Source organism: Panicum virgatum, chromosome 3N (genome assembly GCF_016808335.1).
Source record: "Panicum virgatum strain AP13 chromosome 3N, P.virgatum_v5, whole genome shotgun sequence".
NCBI classification, from domain to species: Eukaryota; Viridiplantae; Streptophyta; class Magnoliopsida; order Poales; family Poaceae; genus Panicum; species Panicum virgatum.
In genome coordinates, this window is record NC_053147.1 from 60,872,407 (window position 1) to 60,891,488 (window position 19,082).

Consider the following 19,082-nt stretch of genomic DNA (forward strand, 5'->3'; position numbering starts at 1 on the left):
CGGACCGCCGGGTCAGGACACCGACTGTTGGCGCGCCAGGTAGGGGCTGCGCTGCGTGAATTTTGTCTTCGTTCTCTCTTGTTGTCTGGATGGCGGACGAGCCACGCCCGCTACCGGCGGGCACGGTGCTTCGGTTCGGGAGCCTCGACTTCGTCGCGACCGGCAACGGATACGACATGGAGCTTCTCCCGACCGAGGCCAACCCCGACACTCCGACTCCGCCGCCCCAGTGCAGGAGGCGCTCGGGCCAGCGCACGCGGCAAGCGCGCATGGAGCAGCGTCGGGCGGCTCGCCTCAGCTCCCCCTCGTGGGTCGAGGCTGGCGTGTCGCAACCCGGTGCCGCGGCAAATGGCATCACCACTTTTTCACCACCACCGATCGCCTCTTCGAGGGCGCGACAGCGCCATCGCCCTTTCCCTTTGGGATGCGCAACACCGTGACGACCTACGCCTCTTCGATCAGCACCAACATGAGCGCATACGAGGATCTACCGGGTCATCACCTCACCTCGATCCGCAACCTCATCGCGTCGTCACTAGACAATTCCTACCCCGACACGGCCGACGACATCAACTTATTCATGAACAACTTCACGGCCTCGGAGTTGGACTACTCTGGGGTCCAAGACCTCGACGCTTTCCGGTCGTTCCAGCTCGCGGCGAACTACTGCCTCACCTGCTTTGAAGACTCCAGCGAGGGGGATTACGATCCCACTCGGGAGTGCTTCATGGTCGAGCTGGCGGATGGGGTGGTCGATGAAGCGCCGAGCGACGACAGAAACAATGAGGAACCCCCACCAGCAAACCAAGCGGCGGTGCCTGCCGCGAACCCAGCTGCATTGGCAGGCTCTTCGGTGCAACAGGCACAGCTGGCGCAACTCAAAGAGCTCGACACCAGGCTCGATGAGGAGTGATGGCAGACCCGACTTCTACGTACCGCGCTCGAGCAAGAGCGCACCGCACGCGGTGCGCGCACCCGAGCGGCGTGGCGTGTCGCCCAGGAATGGATCCTGGCTGACGACAACGTCGACAAACCGCTGGACCTGAAAAGGGCCAGCCAAAAACTTGTCGTTGCGGCTTACCTACTCCAAGCAATGCCCGAGCCCTCTGTGCCCGAGGGTCGTAACCTGCTCGACGAGGCGCGGGTGCTCATCGAGCAGGCTGCCGTGCAGCAGGCTGAGAGCTCCGCATCTCGTATGCGTTCGGTGGGCTCGGCTAAGGCCGGAGGCACTGCGCGGCAGGACCACGAGGCCTCGGTGTACATCCCACCAGGAGGAAAGGGCAAGGCGGCCGCGGCCGACGATGCGAAAGCACCCTCGGTGCATGACCGCATCAAAAGGCCTCCTGCGAAGGAGCGCCTCCAAGACATGCGCAGACACATCGACGATGGCGACGCCCGCAACATCATCAATGGGAAGAGATACAACTCTCGACGTGGAGGGCAGATCGACCCTGAGCACGACAGGGGTGTATCACCGGAGCCTCCGGGCACCCGTGTGTTCAGCCGGGAGATCCGTACTGCTCCCTTTCCCCCATGCTTTCACCAACCCACCACCCTCGTCAAGTACTCGGGAGAGACCAACCCCGCGGTCTGGCTCAATGATTACCGCCTGGCATGCTAGCTAGGCAGTGCGACAGACGACGTCATGATCATCCGCAACCTTCCTCTTCACCTCGCTGACTCCACACGAACATGGCTCGAGCATCTACCCGCGGATCAGATCCACGACTGGGCTGACCTAGTCAAGATCTTCGTGGGCAACTTCCAGGGCACCTACGTGCGCCCCAGGAACTCCTGGGATCTCCGAGGGTGTCGACAGAAGCCCAACGAATCCCTGCGCGACTACGTGCAATGCTTCTCCAAGCAATGCACTGAGCTCCCTAGCGTCACCAACGTCGAGGTCATCAACGCCTTCCTCTAAGGCACAACGTGCAGGAACCTGGTGCACGAGCCAGCACGGAGCCGTCCCGCCAGCACCAACGAGTTGTTCAATGCCGCCACCAACTTCGCTTCTGGCGAGGAGGCAGTCAGTGCCATCTTCGACAACAAGACGAGCAAGCGCAAGGAAGATGCGCCCGCGGAGGGCAGCAACAGCAAGACCAATTCCCCCGCCAAAAAGCAGAAGCGGGGGAAAAAAGGAAAGAAGCCGATCCCACCGAACCAGCATAGACAGGGGCAAGCGGAGGACTCCGACGAGGCCTTAGTCGCTTCCCCAGATCTCAAGGGCCCACGAGGCCCCCTCGAGGCGGTGGCGGCTTGTTCGACGACATGCTAAAGAAGTCGTGCCCTTACCACAAGGGCTCGGTCAATCACACCCTCTAGCAATGTGAGATGCTCCGCAAGTACTACAACCGCGTCACACATCGCGACGAGGACAAGAAGAAGGATGCAGGCGACAAGGGAGGAGATGGCAAGTTCCCATCGGTGGAGAACACCTTCTTCATCTTCTGAGAGCCGACAGCGAACATGACCTCTCGGCAGCACAAGCGCGAGCGCTGGGAAGTCTTCTCCGTCACCAAGGCCACATCATCCTACCTCGACTGGTCAGAGGACACCATCTCCTTCGGCCGCGAGGACCATCCCGACTACGTACCGAACCCAGGACAGTATCCATTCGTTGTGGATCCCATCATTGGCAACACTCGCTTCTCCAAGGTGCTCATGAATGGAGGCAGCAGCCTCAACATCATGTACGCCCACACCTTGGAGCTCATGGGGATCGGCTTGGACAGGCTCCGCCCCAGCAAGTCATCGTTCCACGGCGTTGTGCCGGGGAAGCGAGTCCAACCCCTCGGCCAGATCGACCTACCCGTCTGCTTCAGCACGGCGGCCAACTTCCGCAAGGAGGTGCTTACCTTCGAGGTGGTGGGGTTTTGGGGGGCATACCACTTCATCCTTGGGCGTCCATGCTACGCCAAGTTCATGGCAATCCCCAACTACACCTACCTCAAGATGAAGATGCCGGGCCCGAAGGGTGTCATCACCATCGGCTCCTCGTTCGAGCACGCCTACAAGTGCGACGTCGAGTGCGTCGAGCTCACCGAGGCTCTGGCGCTCGACGAAGCCCACGCCGCGCAGCTGCAGGGGATGGCCGAAGAGGCCATGGACTCCAAGCAGTGGCACACGGGCAACTTCGAGCCTGCCGAGGGTACCAAGAACATCGCTCTCGACCCAAAGACCCCCAACGGCAAAGCGCTGAAGATCAGCGCCGCCCTTGACAGCAAATAGGAAGTGGTGCTCGTCGACTTTCTCCGCGCCAACGCCGATATCTTCGTGTGGAGCCCCTCGGACATGCCTAGCATCCCGAGGGAGGTCGCCGAGCACTCCCTTGATATCCTGCCGAACTCCAAGCCGGTTAAGCATCGCCTGCGGCGCTTCGACGAGCTCAAGCGACGGGCGATCGGCGAGGAGGTGCACAAGCTTTTGGAGGCCGGATTCATCAAGGAGGTATTTCATCCCGAGTGGCTAGCTAATCCTGTACTAGTTAAGAAAAAGAGTGGGAAATGGAGGATGTGTGTAGACTACACTAGTTTAAATAAAGCATGTCCTAAAGTTTCCTTCCCTTTGCCACGTATTGATCAAATCATTGATTCAACTGCGGGATGTGAGCTTCTATCCTTTCTTGATGCGTATTCCGATAATCACCGAATCAAAATGAAAGAGTCCGACCAGCTCGTGACCTCATTTATTACCCCTTTCGGCATGTACTGCTAAATCACGATGCCCTTTGGCCTTAGAAACGCCGGAGCTACATACCAGCGATATATGCTCCATGTATTTAGCGACCATATCGGGCGGACCGTAGAGGCGTATGTCGATGACATCGTTGTGAAATCCAGGAAGGCGGACGACCTGGTAGCCAATCTTAGGATCGCGTTCGATTGCCTTAGGGCTAAGGGGGTGAAACTCAACCCCGAGAAGTGCGTGTTCGGAGTCCCTCGATTCATGCTCTTGGGCTTCATTGTCTCCCAGCGAGGCATCGAACCCAACCCTGAGAAAGTCTCGGCCATCACTCAGATGGGACCAATCCGAGACCTAAAGGGGGTACAGAAGGTCATGGGTTGCCTAGCAGCTCTCAGCCGATTCATCTCACGCCTCGGTGAGAAAGGCTTGCCTCTGTATCAACTCCTGAGGAAATCCGAACGCTTCTCGTGGACCCCCGAGGCCCAAGAGTCCCTCGACAAACTCAAGGCATCGCTCACGAGCGCACCAATCCTAACTTCGCCAATGGACGGCGAGCCCCTCTACCTATACGTGGCAGCCACGACTCAGGTCGTTAGCGCAGCCATCATTGTGGAACGACAAGTTGAGGGACATGCCCTGCCCGTCCAGAGGCCGGTGTACTTCATCAGTGAAGTGCTGTCCGAAACCAAGACACGGTATCCACAGATCCAGAAGCTGCTCTACGCAGTAATCTTGGCTCGGTGCAAGCTGCGCCACTACTTCGAGGCTCATCCCGTCACCGTGGTCTCGTTTTTCCCCCTCGGGGAGATAGTCCACAACCGGGAGGTCTCAGGTAGGATTGCCAAGTGGTCAGTGGAGCTGATGGGAGAGACTCTCACCTACGCCCCTCGCAAGGCAGTCAAATCCTAGATCTTGGCAGATTTCATTGCTGAGTGGACCGACACTCAGCTGTCCCCACCCCAAATTCAAGCGGAATGCTGGCTCATGTACTTCGATGGTTCGGTAATGAAGACCGGCACAGGCGCAGGCCTACTTTTTGTCTCACCCCTTGGAGAGCACATGCGCTACATGGTACACTTGCACTTCCCGGCGTCCAACAATATGGCGGAGTACGAGGCCCTCCTCAGCGGCCTCCGCATCACCATCGAACTTGGCATCAAGCGCCTCGACGTCCGGGGAGACTCCCAACTCATCATCGATTAGGTGATGAAGGAGGCCAGCTGCCACCACGAGAAGATGGAGGCGTACTGCAACGCGGTGCGTCGCCTCGAAGACAAGTTCGACGGGCTCGAGCTCAACCACATCGCGCGCAAAGTACAATGAGGATGCAGATGAACTGGCCAGGATCGCGTCTGGGCAGACCACCGTTCCCCCGAACGTCTTCGCCCGCAGCCTCACCAAGCCGTCCGTCGACTTCAAGAGCCCTGCGGAAGCCATCGGAGCGGCACCTGAATCCTCAAGGGCTGCGACCGTCGAGCCATTGGCCAAAGAACACTCGACGGAGGGGCCCGAGGCCATGGACACTGACATCGAGTCCTCCTCGGTGGGCGAGGCTGAGGCAATGGAGATCGACGAGGCCCCGCCCCCGCGAGACTGGATTGAGGCTTCACTAACTTGTTGGTAGCAATAGACAAGTTCTCCAAGTGGATTGAGGCTCGACCCATCGGCAAAATCAGATCCGAGCAAGCTGTGCTATTCTTCACCGATATAGTCTTCAGATTCGGGGTTCCGAACTCGATCATCACTGACAACGGCACCCAGTTCACGGGCAAGAGGTTCTTGGCGTTCTGCGACAACTACCACATACGCGTGGATTGGTCTGCAGTGGCGCATCCACAGACGAATGGTCAAGTAGAGCGTGCCAATGGCATGATCCTACAAGGCCTCAAGCCAAGAATCTTCAACAAACTAAACAAGTTCGGCCAAAGGTGGCTCACGGAGCTACCCTCGGTAATCTGGAGCCTGCGAACGACCCTAAGCAGAACCACGAGCTTCGCCCCGTTCTTCCTCGTCTATGGCACCGAGGCCGTCCTCCCCACGGATTTGGAGTACGGGTTGCCAAGGCTCAAGGCCTACCAAGAGTAGCAAAACCACTTAGTCCGCGAGGACTCGCTAGACCAAGTGGATGAGGCTCGAGATGTGGCCCTCCTACACTCAGCACGTTATCAGCAATCCTTGCGAAGATATCAGGCGCAGAGGATCCGACGTCGAGACCTCAACAAAGGGGATCTGGTGCTGAGGCTTCGACAGGACAACAGAGGACGCCACAAGCTCTCACCACCATGTGAAGGCCCGTACATCATCGCCGAAGTGCTCAAGCCTGGCACGTACAAGCTAGCTAACGAAAATGGCGAAGTCTTCACCAACGCTTGGAACATTCAGAAGCTACATCGCTTCTATCCTTAGAATTCCAAGCTACTTGTACATAGTTTGTACTTATATTCAAAATTTCCCGAAGCAATAAAGAGTATGCTTTACTTATTTATTTTTTGGGAACCTTCTGAACCCTCGGGGGCTCGGATGCGCATGATCACTAAGGTAGGCTCGACTTTACCCTAGACAAAGCCAAGCCTCCCTCGGGGGCTACCATGGGGGAAACTCCCGAACATCCCCAAAAATGCCAATATTTTTCGAAAAAAATTCTGTATCTAAGTTTCTCGTATACTTTTTACGCAAGGCATAAACAACTATGGAACGGGATCGGTCGAGCCGCGGGACTGCTTACACCTCCGGGATACAGCATCGCCACTCACCTCTCTACGCCTAAGTTGCTTATGAATGCAAACTTCCTCGCTGAGACCTATCTAAGGTGCATACGAGAACACGGAAATTAAAGTAAAAAAATGAGGGCTTGAACGCACAAGGCCTCGATCGGCCACACTGTCAATATACATTAACTAGTTTTCTCACCCAGAAATAGTTACGGCAAAATACTGACTTATTTACATGGGCTCGATGGCCCAAGACCTCTACAGGTTGCCTTCTTCCCCCTGCGCATCCTCAGCAACGTCGTCTTTAGCTAAGGGGGGGAGGTCGTCCTCAAGTTTCTTGGACAAGGCGGCGGTGAAGCCCTCGACGGCGGCATCGGCCTCATCCATAGCAGCCGCTGCGGCATCCCAGTCGACGCCGGGCGCGACGACGTACCCCGACGACACCCGCTTGAGGTCGATGTCGTAGTGCATCGAGGCCACGGCGAGGGTCCATTGAACACTGAGGCGGAAGGCGCTCTTGATGCGCTCGGCCACCCGACCGCCCAGTGATAGCAAGCGGCTGGCCACCGAGCTACCGGATGAGGCTCCCTCCCCCTCGTGTTCCTAGCACACGGCCACGACGGTCTGCTCCAGGTCTGCATGTTCAGCCTGCGTTGCTATGAGCATGACCTGGACGGCTTCCTTCGCCGCGGTCTCACCCGCCACCTCCTTCCTTAGCTCTGAACGAGGAAACAAAGATAAGTCTCGGCAAACCAAGAATCAACTTAAGCAAAAATCTCATATACTCACCTTTGATACACCCTTGCGCCTCCTCCAGCTCAGCCTGCGCGGCGTTCGCCCGCTCCTGGGACACAGACAAGGAGGCCTCCTTCTCCTTAAGAGCGGTCTCTGTTTCCCGGACGGCTACCTCCCGCGCCTCGAGGGCGATGTCCTTCTCCGTGAGGGTGACAGTAAGCGTGGTGACAGCCGCTTTCTCGCACTGGAGCTCGGCCTCCGCGCCCTGGAGTTCGGTCTCCTTCGCCTCGAGCGCTTTATTCTTCTGCTCAAGCGCTGCTCCAGCTCGTCGCAGCTCGGCCTCCGCACCCTGGAGTTCAGTCTCATTCGCCTCGAGCGCTTTATTCTTCTGCTCAAGCGCCGCTCTAGCTCGCCGCAGCTCGGCCTCATGCGCCTCAGCCTCCTGGGCCTTCTAGTCAGCCGCGGCTCGCTGCGCGTCGCGCTCGCTGTTGGCTCGGGCCAGCTCGCGTTCCAGCCCGTGGATCCATGCCTCCAAGGGTGTCACCTGGTCGGCCCGGGCGTTGGCCTCGTTCAGTTGCGCGGCAAGGGTGGCGTTCTATCGATCAAGCCAGTGCACCCTGGAGTACAGCCACGTCAGCATGTCACTCTTGTCCCGCGACATGGACAACAACTGCTGTAGATGAAGAAACGTGAGTGGAAATCATATGCACGAAACCGGAAATAGGAAAACAGGACACTCACACTGTTGACATCGCGATTCGCTCCAGAAAAGAGATTCAGAGCCCGGGTGAGGACCTCCTCGATCTGGGCCCCGATGGCCATATGTGCTCGCCAGGCATCACCCTCTTCCTGCTCGGCGTGAGTGAAATCCGGGGGGACAATATGTGCTCGCCAGGCGCCACCTTCTTCCCGCTCGGCGTGGGTTAAATCGGGGGGACAATATGCGCTCGCCAGGCGCCACCTTCTTCCCGCTCGGCGTGGGCAAAATCCGAGGGTACTCTGGACTAAACAATCGCATACTTGGCCCCATGACCGGGCCCCTCGGACGTCCCCATGCCGAAGACACCCTCGGAGGCCGAGACGAACTCGGCGATCCGGGCGGCGGTGCTAGCCGCCGCGGCCGGGTCGATATCCTCCGACTCCCCGTACTCCTCGCTCAGCGGCAGCTCCACCCCCGGCACCACGTTTTTCGGTGCCATCTCCGCTGTAGCGGCACCCTTGTCCCCGGCCCTCGCGAGCTCTGGGACGAGGGTCTCTCCCACCACTGGCGCCGTTAGCGCCGTCGCCACTGTCGTGGCACCCTCGACCCCAACCCTCGGGGGCCCGGGGGTGAGGATCCCTCCCTCTTCTCGGCTGGTGGGACGCTCCTACGCATCCCCACCACTTCCACCACATCGTGCTTCTGGCTGGGCAGCGTCACCTGCGCCACCTTGGCCGGCTTCGTCCCCGGCATCCGGCCTGGCGGCGTTATCTGTGTCACTCTGGCCGGGCTCGACTTTGGCATCTGGCCGGACGGTGTTCTCCGCGCCGCCCCGGCCGGCCTCCTCCTCGGCGTCGGCCCGGGTGGCCGCCACTGCGTCACTCTGACCGGCGTCATTCCCGCCCTCCTGCGGTCGGGTCTGCTGGGCCGACTGGGCCCCCCAAGCCATCGCCTCTTGAAGCGTTGCGGCCATCGCCACAAGGGTCTGGTCCCCTCCAGTTGGGGGCTGCGGCGCCGAATACGGCGTCGCACTAGCCCCGATCTTGAGGGCCTTGGTCGGCACAAGGCAGACCGGATCATTGGTAGCGGCCCTGTGGCTGGACAAAGGGGGAGAAAAATGCCAAGATCAGCATGGGCCACGAAATCAAACGAACATGTACGAAATCGGGATCTCTTACTCTGACAGGGAGCTCGGGCTATGCTTGCCCGTGTCGCTCCTCCGGGCTCACGGCACGCCGGCGCCTCCTGACGCCTAGCCGGAGGGCGTCACCCTCGGGCCGTCCTGAACCCTTGGGGCCGTCCGCCCAGGCATTTCCGCGCTGGCCGCGGATGCCCCGCCACCCGTCAATACCGCGGATGCGAGTGTCTGCCCACCCGTTGCCGGCGAGGGCAACCTCTGCCCCGCCTCAGGCGCGGGCGACCTTTGCCCCGTCGTCGACGCGAGTGAATCCCTGCCCGCTGCAGGCGCGGGTGACCTCTGTCCTATCGCCGGCGCGGGCGACCTCTGCCCCACCGCCGGCGTGGGCGACCTCCGCTCCGCCCTCGCTGCGGGCGTCACTACAAGTGTTGCTGGCGCGAGCGTCCTATCGCCCAGCGTCATCGTCAATGGCTCGTCGCCGGCCCCTCGCTGGGCCGGCGGGGGACTCGCACCCGTCACCACCTCGAAGTCATCCGACTCCGAGAAATCGACCCTGCCAGTCGAGGAATCCTCCTCCTCGGTGGACTCGGGCGTGGACGGCAGTGGGACGCCCTCCCTCCGTGCTATGGCGCACGCCCTGTCATGGTTCTCCTTCATCTCCCTCTTCCTGGCGGCGGTCTCCTTCACCTTGTCCTTCCTCTTCTTCACCGCCTCTGTGTGCAGGCGGTTCGCTTCGCGGACCACGGGAAGCGGGGGTTTCGAGACATAGCCTTTACGGCTTAGTCCCTACAAGCACGACCAGATCAAGAACAAGAAGAAGGGGAAGAAATGATGCGAGATTAACGACAATCGAAATCCGGGCTTACCAAACTGATGTACCCTTTCTCGGAGCGCATCTTAATCTTCCAAAGATCCTCGGGGTCGGAGGGGAACCGCGCCACCGCCTCTTCGCTCTCTGGGCAGCGGTGTCAAGGGAGAGCAGCTCGCTCGACATTCTCGAGCCCTCGGCTGCGGCCTCGGGGGTAAGGTCGAAGATCGGGAACCTCCTCTCCATGAGGGGAATCACCCTCTGCCAATGGAAATTCGCGATGACGGTGGCCGCCATCAGCCCCTTCTTCACCAAATGCTGTAGTGCATCGATGAAAACCTCGAGCCTAGCTTGGCGCTCGTGGACCACCCCCAACCCCACGAGTCCGGCTTCTCCCGGAGCACCTTGTCGGTGAACGCCGGGAGCCACTCGTTGTCGTTGCGCAGGTAGAACCACCCTCGGGTCCACCCGGCGTTGTTCGTAGTCATCTTACTGGGGATGTACATATTCGCCCTCTGCCCTCGCACATGGAGCACAAGGCCACCAGCACGGGTGTACCTCCTCGGCTGGCCCTGGAAGGTGTCGGTGTAGAGCTCGCCGCGGAATAGATGGACCCACAGGCCCCAGTGTGCCTCCACCCCAAGTAGCCCTCGCAGAGGGCGAAGAAGACCGCTGCCTGCGAGATGGCGCTGGGGGCGAAGTTGTGCAGCTCCACCTGGTAGTAGTCGCAGAGAGCCCGCACGAACCTGCCGGCGGGGATGCCGAACCCCCGCTCATGGAGCCGCACGAGGCTCACGATGTAGCCGCTCGGGGGCTTCGGATCCCTCTCCTCCGCCCGCGGAGCGATCCATACCGGCCGCGATGGATCGGTGTTCGGCGGAGGAGTCTGTCGCCAACCAATCCCTTCAAGACCTCCTCGGTGGCGGAAGACACCCCCCATAGCAGCGGCTCCTCGTACTGCACCATCACTCCGAATCGACAGGAAACGCGGGGAACAGGCTTGAACGAAGGCAAAGGTGTGTTTGCTCCTCTCTTCTTCCTCCTCTAGCTTCTTGGCTCTGGGCTCTGGATGAAGGGGAGACCAAGAAGGCAGGGGAGGCGAAGGCAAATGGCCAGGTGAGCCGAACGGATCCCCCCTCTCTCGCTTTTATTCACCGCCCCGGGCAGATTCACCACGACGTCCCCAAATCTACCACATTAAATGCGGGAGATCCCGCAGCCACTGACAGCTAGTCCCCATGCCCGCGGAGACCCCCACACGCACGAGCAGCAGTAATCGCGGTCTGCCCATGCCTCTCCACTTGCCCGAGGTGACTGCCTGAAAAGGCGCGCCTGTACCGCACCGCACGCACCGGGCCACGTTACCCACGACCAGCGGAAGACCCGCGCGCGCGACCAGCAACTCCACGCCGTTTGCAAACCGTGACGGAATATTCCCTCCTGGGGTTCCTCACCGTCGAAGGAACTTTATCCCGATGCCTTACTAATCAGGGGTTCAAAGCCTGGCCCGTCGAGGGTTCGACAGGCGCCCCAGATCACCAGAGTCAGGGACTGCACGGATGTGCCGTACAAGCTACCCTCGAACGGGGAGTTCGAGACATCCCACGCAGTGTTCAAGGCCAGTCGAGGGTGCCTAGCAGGGGGATCCCATCGAGGGAGAGCATCGAGCCCTCGGACCCTATCAAATGGGTCCGAGCCCCGCCTAGCGAACCTTTGTGAGCGCTTTATGTGACATGTCCACGGACCACAAGCCGACCCTTATCGAACGGGGCACGGACGTCCACTTGAACCACCCGCTAACAGCTCACCGAAGCAACCATGACTCGTGGCCCGGGCATGGGTAGCATGGCATGCTTCACCCCTCCTCCCTGCGGAAGGGCGATGAGGGTCGTAACTAAAAGTCGAGGGACCCCTGAACGCCTTCACGTAGGCCAGGGCTCAGGGGCTCCTCGCACGCCGCGGCTCAGGCCGCACCCTCGGATGAGTCGGCTACCTTCGATTGTGAAATCCCACGTGTCAAACAAACCTCCCGCACTTACACGCGCCTGTCGGATTGATCAACAGAGTTGAAGGCCGCCGTACCAGTACGAAAAACGCCGAGGGGCTGAAAGGAATGCCGAGGCTGGCTGAAAAAGAAGCTGGGCGATTGCCGCACCTGATCGACCATGCATAGCGACGTTTATAAGCTCTTGGACGAGAGCAAGCACTCCTCCAAAGCCTCGGGGACTACACCCGCGGGTGCGCTGACGCGCCCCCACGGAGGAAACTTCACACATTCGAGGATCAAAACCCCAGCCTAGCGCCCGAGCCTTCTCCTCGTTCCCGCTAGTGTTGGGTTCGGGGTCAGATCCGTCTCCACCCATAGGACTCGGCTCCAAGTAAGGCCGCAAGCACCTGACTCTTCTCCTCACTTCCATCTGGCTCCGCAACCCAGCTCGAACCTTCCCGTCAATGCGGCGGTGACACTCCCAGCGGCAACGCCATGGTGCTCGAGGCGACTATGATCTGCATAGACAACTCGGAGTGGCCTTACCGCCGTTTCTCTATCGGCGAACTCCGATCTTGAACTAATCTCCTCCAGCCACACCTGCAAGCGCGCCGACATGCCCCCACGGGGAAAACCAAACCCACGGTCAACACCCGAGTCATGCCCTCGAGGGATCAAGCCTTTGTAGGGCTGATGCTCACCCCAACAAAGACTCGGGGGCTACTGTCGGGTACCATGATTAGGGGCACCCTAACCAGGGGACTAAATCACCTTCAAAATGCAAAACACGTGTCGAGCGATCGGGCCCACGAAGGCATACAGTCTCCTTCCGATCCAAAGGAAAGGAAAGGACTCGAAAAGGCCCAATACGCAGCCCACCTCCACAATACGGCCTATTCGAAACTCCCCTCGAACCCGTGGAGCGATCTTCGCTTCGCTTGAGGCCTCCCCGCCGAGACCCTCGATAGTGCACCGCAGCTCCGCCTCGCTCGAGGGTCGCGGACCTACCCTCGGGAGAGCAGGCCAACTCCGCCTCACTCGAGGCTACCCCTCGGCAGACGGAGTTAGCGATCCGCCGGCTCACCGTCCGCCTGACAGAAGCAATAAATGCCAACCAGTCCACCGCGGAGTGGGAGGTCAGGCGGCGTCAGGCAAATCTAGTCAACTCCACCGCGGAGTGGGAGGTCAGGTCGCAGAAGGCTGTGACCGGAATCCCATCCGCCAACTCCAGTCACTGCTCAGCCATCCCCGGCACTGTGGCGCCGCTGTGGGAACCTGCGACGCCCTGTGCGAACGTGCCCAGCACTGCTCCCGCCACTGTGCTGCTAACTTCCCGTACTACCCCGCGTACTTTCCTTGCTGCGGAACCCTCGATTGGCATGGGCGCGACCCTCGAAAGCAGCCCGGGCCTTGACCAGAGCAAAACCCCCACCCACAGGACCCTCGGCGCCCCGCCACATCGAGCACGGAGGACGATACCCTCCACAGCAATCACCACGACGCCTACCGGAGCCACAAGGACACCGGCGCGATCTCCGCAAGGCTAAGGACTACGCCCAGGACAACCGCACGCCCGGCGCCATGATCTCCAGTGCCCCCACAATGTATTTTCTACAGTAGTTGTTCACTGTGCGCCCCCGATTTGGGGAGAGACGGCGACTTCTTCCCCTTCCTGTACATGTACACCGCCCCTCCTTGTGTCTATAAAAAGGGGAGGCGGACTCTATCTTCTCCATTCTCTCTTTCGCCTCCATGCTCCCATACGACCAACTCCTTAGCTTCGCCCGCTCGTTCTCCTGATATTGGCACTTGCCTCAATCATCTAGCAGAGACTTGGGAGGTTTCCTCCCTCTCTCGCATCGCTTGTACACCTACTACAAGTACCCCGGTGTAAGATAGTATAGTGCGCTCGCATACCCTTGCTGGATGTACGGCCCCGCGGCCGGAACTAGGATAAACCCGTGCGTTCTTGTGTTACCTCTTGCATCAACCATCAAGGGAGAGGGATCACGCAGCATCTTCACTAGTTGGTGCCGGACCGGCAGGTCAGGACACCGACATTAGCAGATGGTTATTATAACATCACTATAGAAAAACATGAATTAATTAGCCTTGTTAAATTCGTCTCGCAAATTAGCACACATCTATTAAAAAAATTTAATAAATAAATTTTATTTGATACCTTTACATACTAAAATTCTTTTAAACGTGACAGAGATCGGAAAAGAATGGAAACAAACAGGATGATAGCTTGTCTTGTAGCCAAGTACTTGAATTTATTAGCGGCAGCAGTAGCCACTGGCCACTAGCGAACTCCGATCTGGTTGCTGCGCGCCTCGACTTTTCCACCTTCCTCCCCTCCGACGCGGCGGCGACCGGGACCCGAGGAGAGCCGGAGGAACGAGGAGGCCGCTTGCGCCACCGTACGAGAGCAGGCGAGGGAGGGAGGGATCCAATGGCTCCCAAGAGGGAGCTGTTCGTGGCGGCCGGCGATGGCGGGGCGGCGCTGCCTCAGGAGAAGCGCCTGCGAGTGGAAGCGGCTCCCGGCAGCAGCAGCAGCCGCCCCAACCCGCCGTCGTCGCCGAGGCACTTTCTGGCCATCGTGCTCGTCGTCCTCTTCTTGAAACGGCCGTACGTGTCCACTGTCCTCTCTCGCTCGTCTCTTATCTCTTTCTCTGTCTCGTTGACGCCGTGCCGCGCTCGTGCAGGAAGGGTAGGAGCACGGACGCCATCGCAATCTCCGCCTCCAAGTTTGGTCGCATGGTGAGAGCACTAGCCCAAAAAAGCATTTTTTTTCTAGAAGAAATGGGGGAAAAGCTTCCCTGTTTGCCTCTGCTTTTTTTGCTGTAAAGTAATCCCCGTGAATTGGGCTGACAGTCTCGTTTTGGTGTGCACTATTTTTCTTTTAAATAAATTGGTGTGTACTATACCGTACCAACAGAATCCGAACAAATATGCTCAAAGTACAGAGCGTTTCTTCATGAAATGTTATATTTGTTAAGTCCTCAGCTTAGGCTCTGTAGTTTCATACCATGAGCAAAGATTTTCTGCTTGGCTCCCCGTAGTTGTATGCACTTTAAAGTATGGTTGCTGTGTTTTTTCCACATATGATTGATCACTATCAATTTCTCTTGTTGTCTTGCCATGGTTGGTTACTTGACTGAGACTCATATGTTCTATTTGTTTGGATAGATGCGGGACCAGATTTGTCGTTTCATTAATCCCTTGTTTAGGTAAACATTTCGTTCCCTTCCCACTTAATCTCAGCAACTACTACTTTCTTTGGTACTCTAACAACAAAAGCCCTGTAATTTAGGGTTAGGGGGTTGACTCCGAGAAAATCTCAAAACATTTCCCTTTGGAATTTTTTGGATGCAGCAAACTGGAAAATATGGATAGCAAACTGGAAACTATGGGTACCAAACTGGGAAGAATGGAGGAGCAGATTCAGGATATCACCGTGAAAGTGGTCAGATCTCATTTGCATATATACTTGCTCACTGTTTTCTTATGAAATTCTTTTTCCGTTGTTGCTTGTCAATTGGAATGCTTGTATGGGTGCAAAATAAGATCTCTGCTTGGTTGTTGCTTCTTCTTTTTGGGAAAAAAACACTTGGCTTATTACTGTTGCTTGTTGCACCAAATGCAGGACAATATAGCACGGCCCTCTCCTGACCACCACAATCATGAGCAGTTCAGGTAAGGGATTTCTTTTTGTCCTGGTGGAGCAAAAGTTAGTTTCTTAAAGTAACTAAACCTCATTTTACTATGCTTTCTTGTTTTTATTTCAGGCAAGAGACAAACCAGGAAGTCAAACCTGCTGAAGCTGAAGGATTGGCCAGTACTGAAGGCAAGGGTGAAAACACAAGCATTCGGCTGCGCTTCCTCAATGGAATGAACACGCAAGTTTACCATGACGATGAGATAAAATCTGACCGCAATACAGCCATTAGTATTGGCATATTCAATGGAGAGAAAATGATTGAATCAGGCGAGCTTTCGAATGTGCAAATTGAGATCTTCGCCCTTGAGGGTGACTTTCCTTATGCTTCCCCAAAGAGTTGGACTGCTAAGAAGTTCAATAAACATAGAGCCAATGCTCGGGATGGAAGAGGAAATGTGTTGGCAGGTGAAGGAATAAAGGCCCAGCTGAAGAATGGACAGTGCGATCTTGGCAGCATCAAATTCACAGAAAATTCAAGCAAGGCACACAGAGGGAAGTTCATCATTGGGGCACGAGTTTGTGAGGGTGAGGTATGTGGTTTCCGTGTTCAAGAGGCTGTCATGGACCCTGTGGTTGTGCAGGATCGCAGAAACAAATGTAGGTTTCCTGCTATCTGTATAGCATCTTCATTTCACTTCAATTGAAGACCAGAGATGATTAAGATATATGATGCTGGTCCAAGATTCGTATTGCAATCTTAAACACTTCAGGTGATGTGTTGACAGGTTATCAATGTTTACATATTTCTCCCTTTTCTTTTTTGCAGTCAATGAAAAACGACACCTTCCTAAGCTCAATGATCCGGTGCATCGTTTGAAAGAAATTGCCAAAGATGGGATTTACTGCAAGAGGCTTGAGAAGGAGAAGATCCTTACTGTGCAGGACTTCTTGAAGGCTCTGAATAAGGACCCTGAGAATCTTGCCAAAGTAAATCTCTTGAATATTTCTTGCATGCACGTCCCTCCATTGGTGAATTTATGACAGATGGTCTCCATTTCTTGGTGTGCAGGTTCTCCAGATAAAAAAAGAACACAGGAACTGGGAGAAGATGGTCGAGCATGCAAGGAAGTGCCCCCTCCGGCGTGAGCTGACATCATACCATTGCCCGGAAACAAAAATTGTGCTCTTTTTCAATTGCGTGCATGGTCTTGTTGGAGCTGAATTTGATGGCCGTTACACAGCGTGTGCCAAGTTTGACCAGGATCAACAGGTATATGTTGCGAAGTCAGGGTTAAGTAGCCATATGTCTTGCTCATCAGTTTCTCCATTTGAAGCAAACATGTCTCATGTGCGTTTGGCTGCAGGATCTAGTGGATAAGCTGAAAGGGAGTGCATATGATCAATTGGATGCTCTTCGTCCTGATTATGTAATGACAGAGACAGACAACTTTCCTCGGCCACTTACTGCGTATATAGGTGGCGCTGGTTCTAGCGCTGGAGCTGGACCATCCAACATGCCAAGTGATTCTTCTGGTCCTCTTGCAGCTTATCAAGGTTAGAAAACCGGTCTTGTGTTTCAAACATGCAGCGTGCATACCCTGATGATTGATAATTTTCTTTCAGTTGCAGGTGTTCCTGCTGTCGAAAGCTCGAGCCACACTCAGATTGAGTCATCCATTGCAAACACGAACATGGATCCCAGTCCCAGCTCCTCTATTCCTTATCACCACAGTGCACATCAATATCAAGGTTCCTTCTTCAGTCTTGCAGTTGTTCCATTAAAATAAAACTCAATTGCTTCCCTTGCAATCTCCCTTGCATGACTTTTAGACATTCCAGCTCAAGGCACCCAGCCTGGTCAGGAGCAGTTCTCTACCTCTCTTAATGGTTCATGTCAGGAACCTGTTGGTCAACCGAACTCTTGTAGTTGGACAACCAAGGTGAGTAATTGTTGTCTCATGACTAATAGTTTGATCTAACCAAAGACAGATGACCCCGTTTCGAATGCTGGATAATTTTTCAGTTCCTATATGAATTGAAATGTTTAATTGCAGTTTCATGTGATCTTGCTGCTGTTTTTTTCTGGGCCTGCGTGCGCTGTACTTTCCTTTTATAGCAACATAGTTCTGGCTCTGGCTACTCTCTAGATTTTCATAGCCGCTGGTAACCCCAGCTTGCTTAGCTGTTTCATTGTAAAACTTTCTATAAAATCCGGGTGATCCTGTTTCAAAAAAAAGTTTAAGTACAGAGTTCCTGCGAGTTTGATGCAGGAGTACCATAAAGCACAAACAAAATTTCATGGGCTGTTAATTTGGTGCAGGAGTTGTACCATGGAGATGAACACAACGAAGTGGGGCATTTCCTGAACCAAGCAGGTAGAGAAACAACCTCTGACCATTGGTATAAGCTCTTATAGGAAAATCTAGCACAGAGCTGCATGGCATCTGACAATGGGTTTGCTTCATTCCCATCATCACTAGGGTTTAATAAGGTGGACATCCAGAGTTCGCTCTTATGGCTAGGCAATGACACCTTAGAAGCATCAACTCCTTCTCTGGGCTGTATGATGTTAACACCACAACAACCTGCAGCCGGTGGTACGTGTTATCTTCTTCCATGTAACTCCCTTGCATCAAAACTTACGGTTCAACCACACATGAAATTTTTCCACTCAAGATCTTCAATGAAAAGTGAACAATACTGCGTATTCAGAAAAAAAAACATTAATTTGTGGATGGTGGGCTCATCCCTCAAATCAGACTGGAGGGGCCAGTTTCCTGACTAATATAAATTTCATTGGCAGCTCTAATACCTCCAAACCAACTAATCTTGTTCCGTTACAGGTGCTCCAGCATCAGCTCAAGGTAGCATGCAGAGCCAGATGCAAGCTCCCCTGCTCCAAAGCAATGACACCTCGGTGGCATCAGCTTCTGCTCAACAGGCCCTTCCACCACAGGAATGGTTTTCCTGGAGCGACTTGATCTGAAGACTGACATTTAGTGGCTGTGCATAGATTTGATTCCTTGATCAGGTCACAGCAGCAGCAACAGCAACAGTTGTAAGCTGAAAAAAAGGAAGTAATGTAGTTCTACAAACTCTTATCACTATTTTCTCTTCTTGTATAATGTAGAACCTGTGCTGTGGTGTGTGATTCAGCTTGACTGCTTTATAGGGTACTGCCTGTACATACAAGCCTTGTATGTGTAGAACTGTAATGCCTGCCAGGAGTAAAGTCAGAAAGAAAAGCAACATTTCCTAGTAAATTATGTTCAATTTCAGTGTATCTGCAGGACCCACACGACATAAAAAAGGGGATATCTTTTTTTTCTCGAACACGCAGGAGATCTGTGTATCAATATATTAAGAAGAGAGGGGGGGAAAGAACCTCCCAAAATGTTAAGGGGTAAAGGATCTATAACACACCCTAACAACAACTAGCTAACTTACACAACAATACACAAACGGACCAGACCAGCACTTGCCTAGAGCCTCTACAAGTTGGGAGCTAGGGTGAGGAGAAAGGAAATTCCTCGAGCCCCGGCTGTAGAACACTGCTGGACCTCATTCCTGAAAACTGAAATGACTTGATCAACATTAGGAGCCCCCCCCCCCCCCAATCGAAAACACACACATTGCGGTGTTTCCATACAAGCCA

General features: G+C 55.6%; 1 protein-coding gene across 8 annotated transcripts; it reads left to right on the plus strand.

Annotated features, from left to right (window-relative positions):
- The first annotated feature begins 14,064 nt into the window (after window positions 1-14,064).
- On the plus strand, window positions 14,065-18,705 carry LOC120666456 (calmodulin-binding protein 60 F-like). 8 transcript variants are annotated; one of them, XM_039946298.1, is made up of 14 exons: window positions 14,065-14,394; window positions 14,472-14,526; window positions 14,956-14,996; window positions 15,142-15,232; window positions 15,413-15,462; window positions 15,555-16,084; window positions 16,254-16,414; window positions 16,497-16,697; window positions 16,786-16,981; window positions 17,051-17,176; window positions 17,258-17,367; window positions 17,748-17,802; window positions 17,908-18,024; window positions 18,271-18,705. In XM_039946298.1, the coding sequence occupies exons 1-14, from the start codon at window positions 14,219-14,221 to the stop codon at window positions 18,411-18,413; spliced, it is 2,052 nt and encodes a 683-aa protein (XP_039802232.1). In that variant the 5' UTR covers window positions 14,065-14,218; the 3' UTR covers window positions 18,414-18,705. The 8 variants fall into 8 exon arrangements, with proteins under 8 accessions (XP_039802232.1, XP_039802239.1, XP_039802234.1 ...); XM_039946305.1 differs by having other exon boundaries at window positions 17,273-17,367; XM_039946300.1 differs by having other exon boundaries at window positions 17,057-17,176.
- The last annotated feature ends 377 nt before the right edge of the window (window positions 18,706-19,082 follow it).

What these genes read in the sequence shown, in the direction of transcription:
- LOC120666456 (XM_039946298.1), top strand. Translation starts at nt 14,219, where the DNA reads ATGGCTCCCAAGAGGGAGCTGTTCGTGGCGGCCGGCGATGGCGGGGCG. An exon ending in GCAGGATCGCAGAAACAAAT is followed by an intron (nt 16,085 to 16,253) that starts GTAGGTTTCCTG and finishes TCTTTTTTGCAG; the next exon opens with TCAATGAAAAACGACACCTT. An exon ending in GCATTTCCTGAACCAAGCAG is followed by an intron (nt 17,803 to 17,907) that starts GTAGAGAAACAA and finishes CATCATCACTAG; the next exon opens with GGTTTAATAAGGTGGACATC.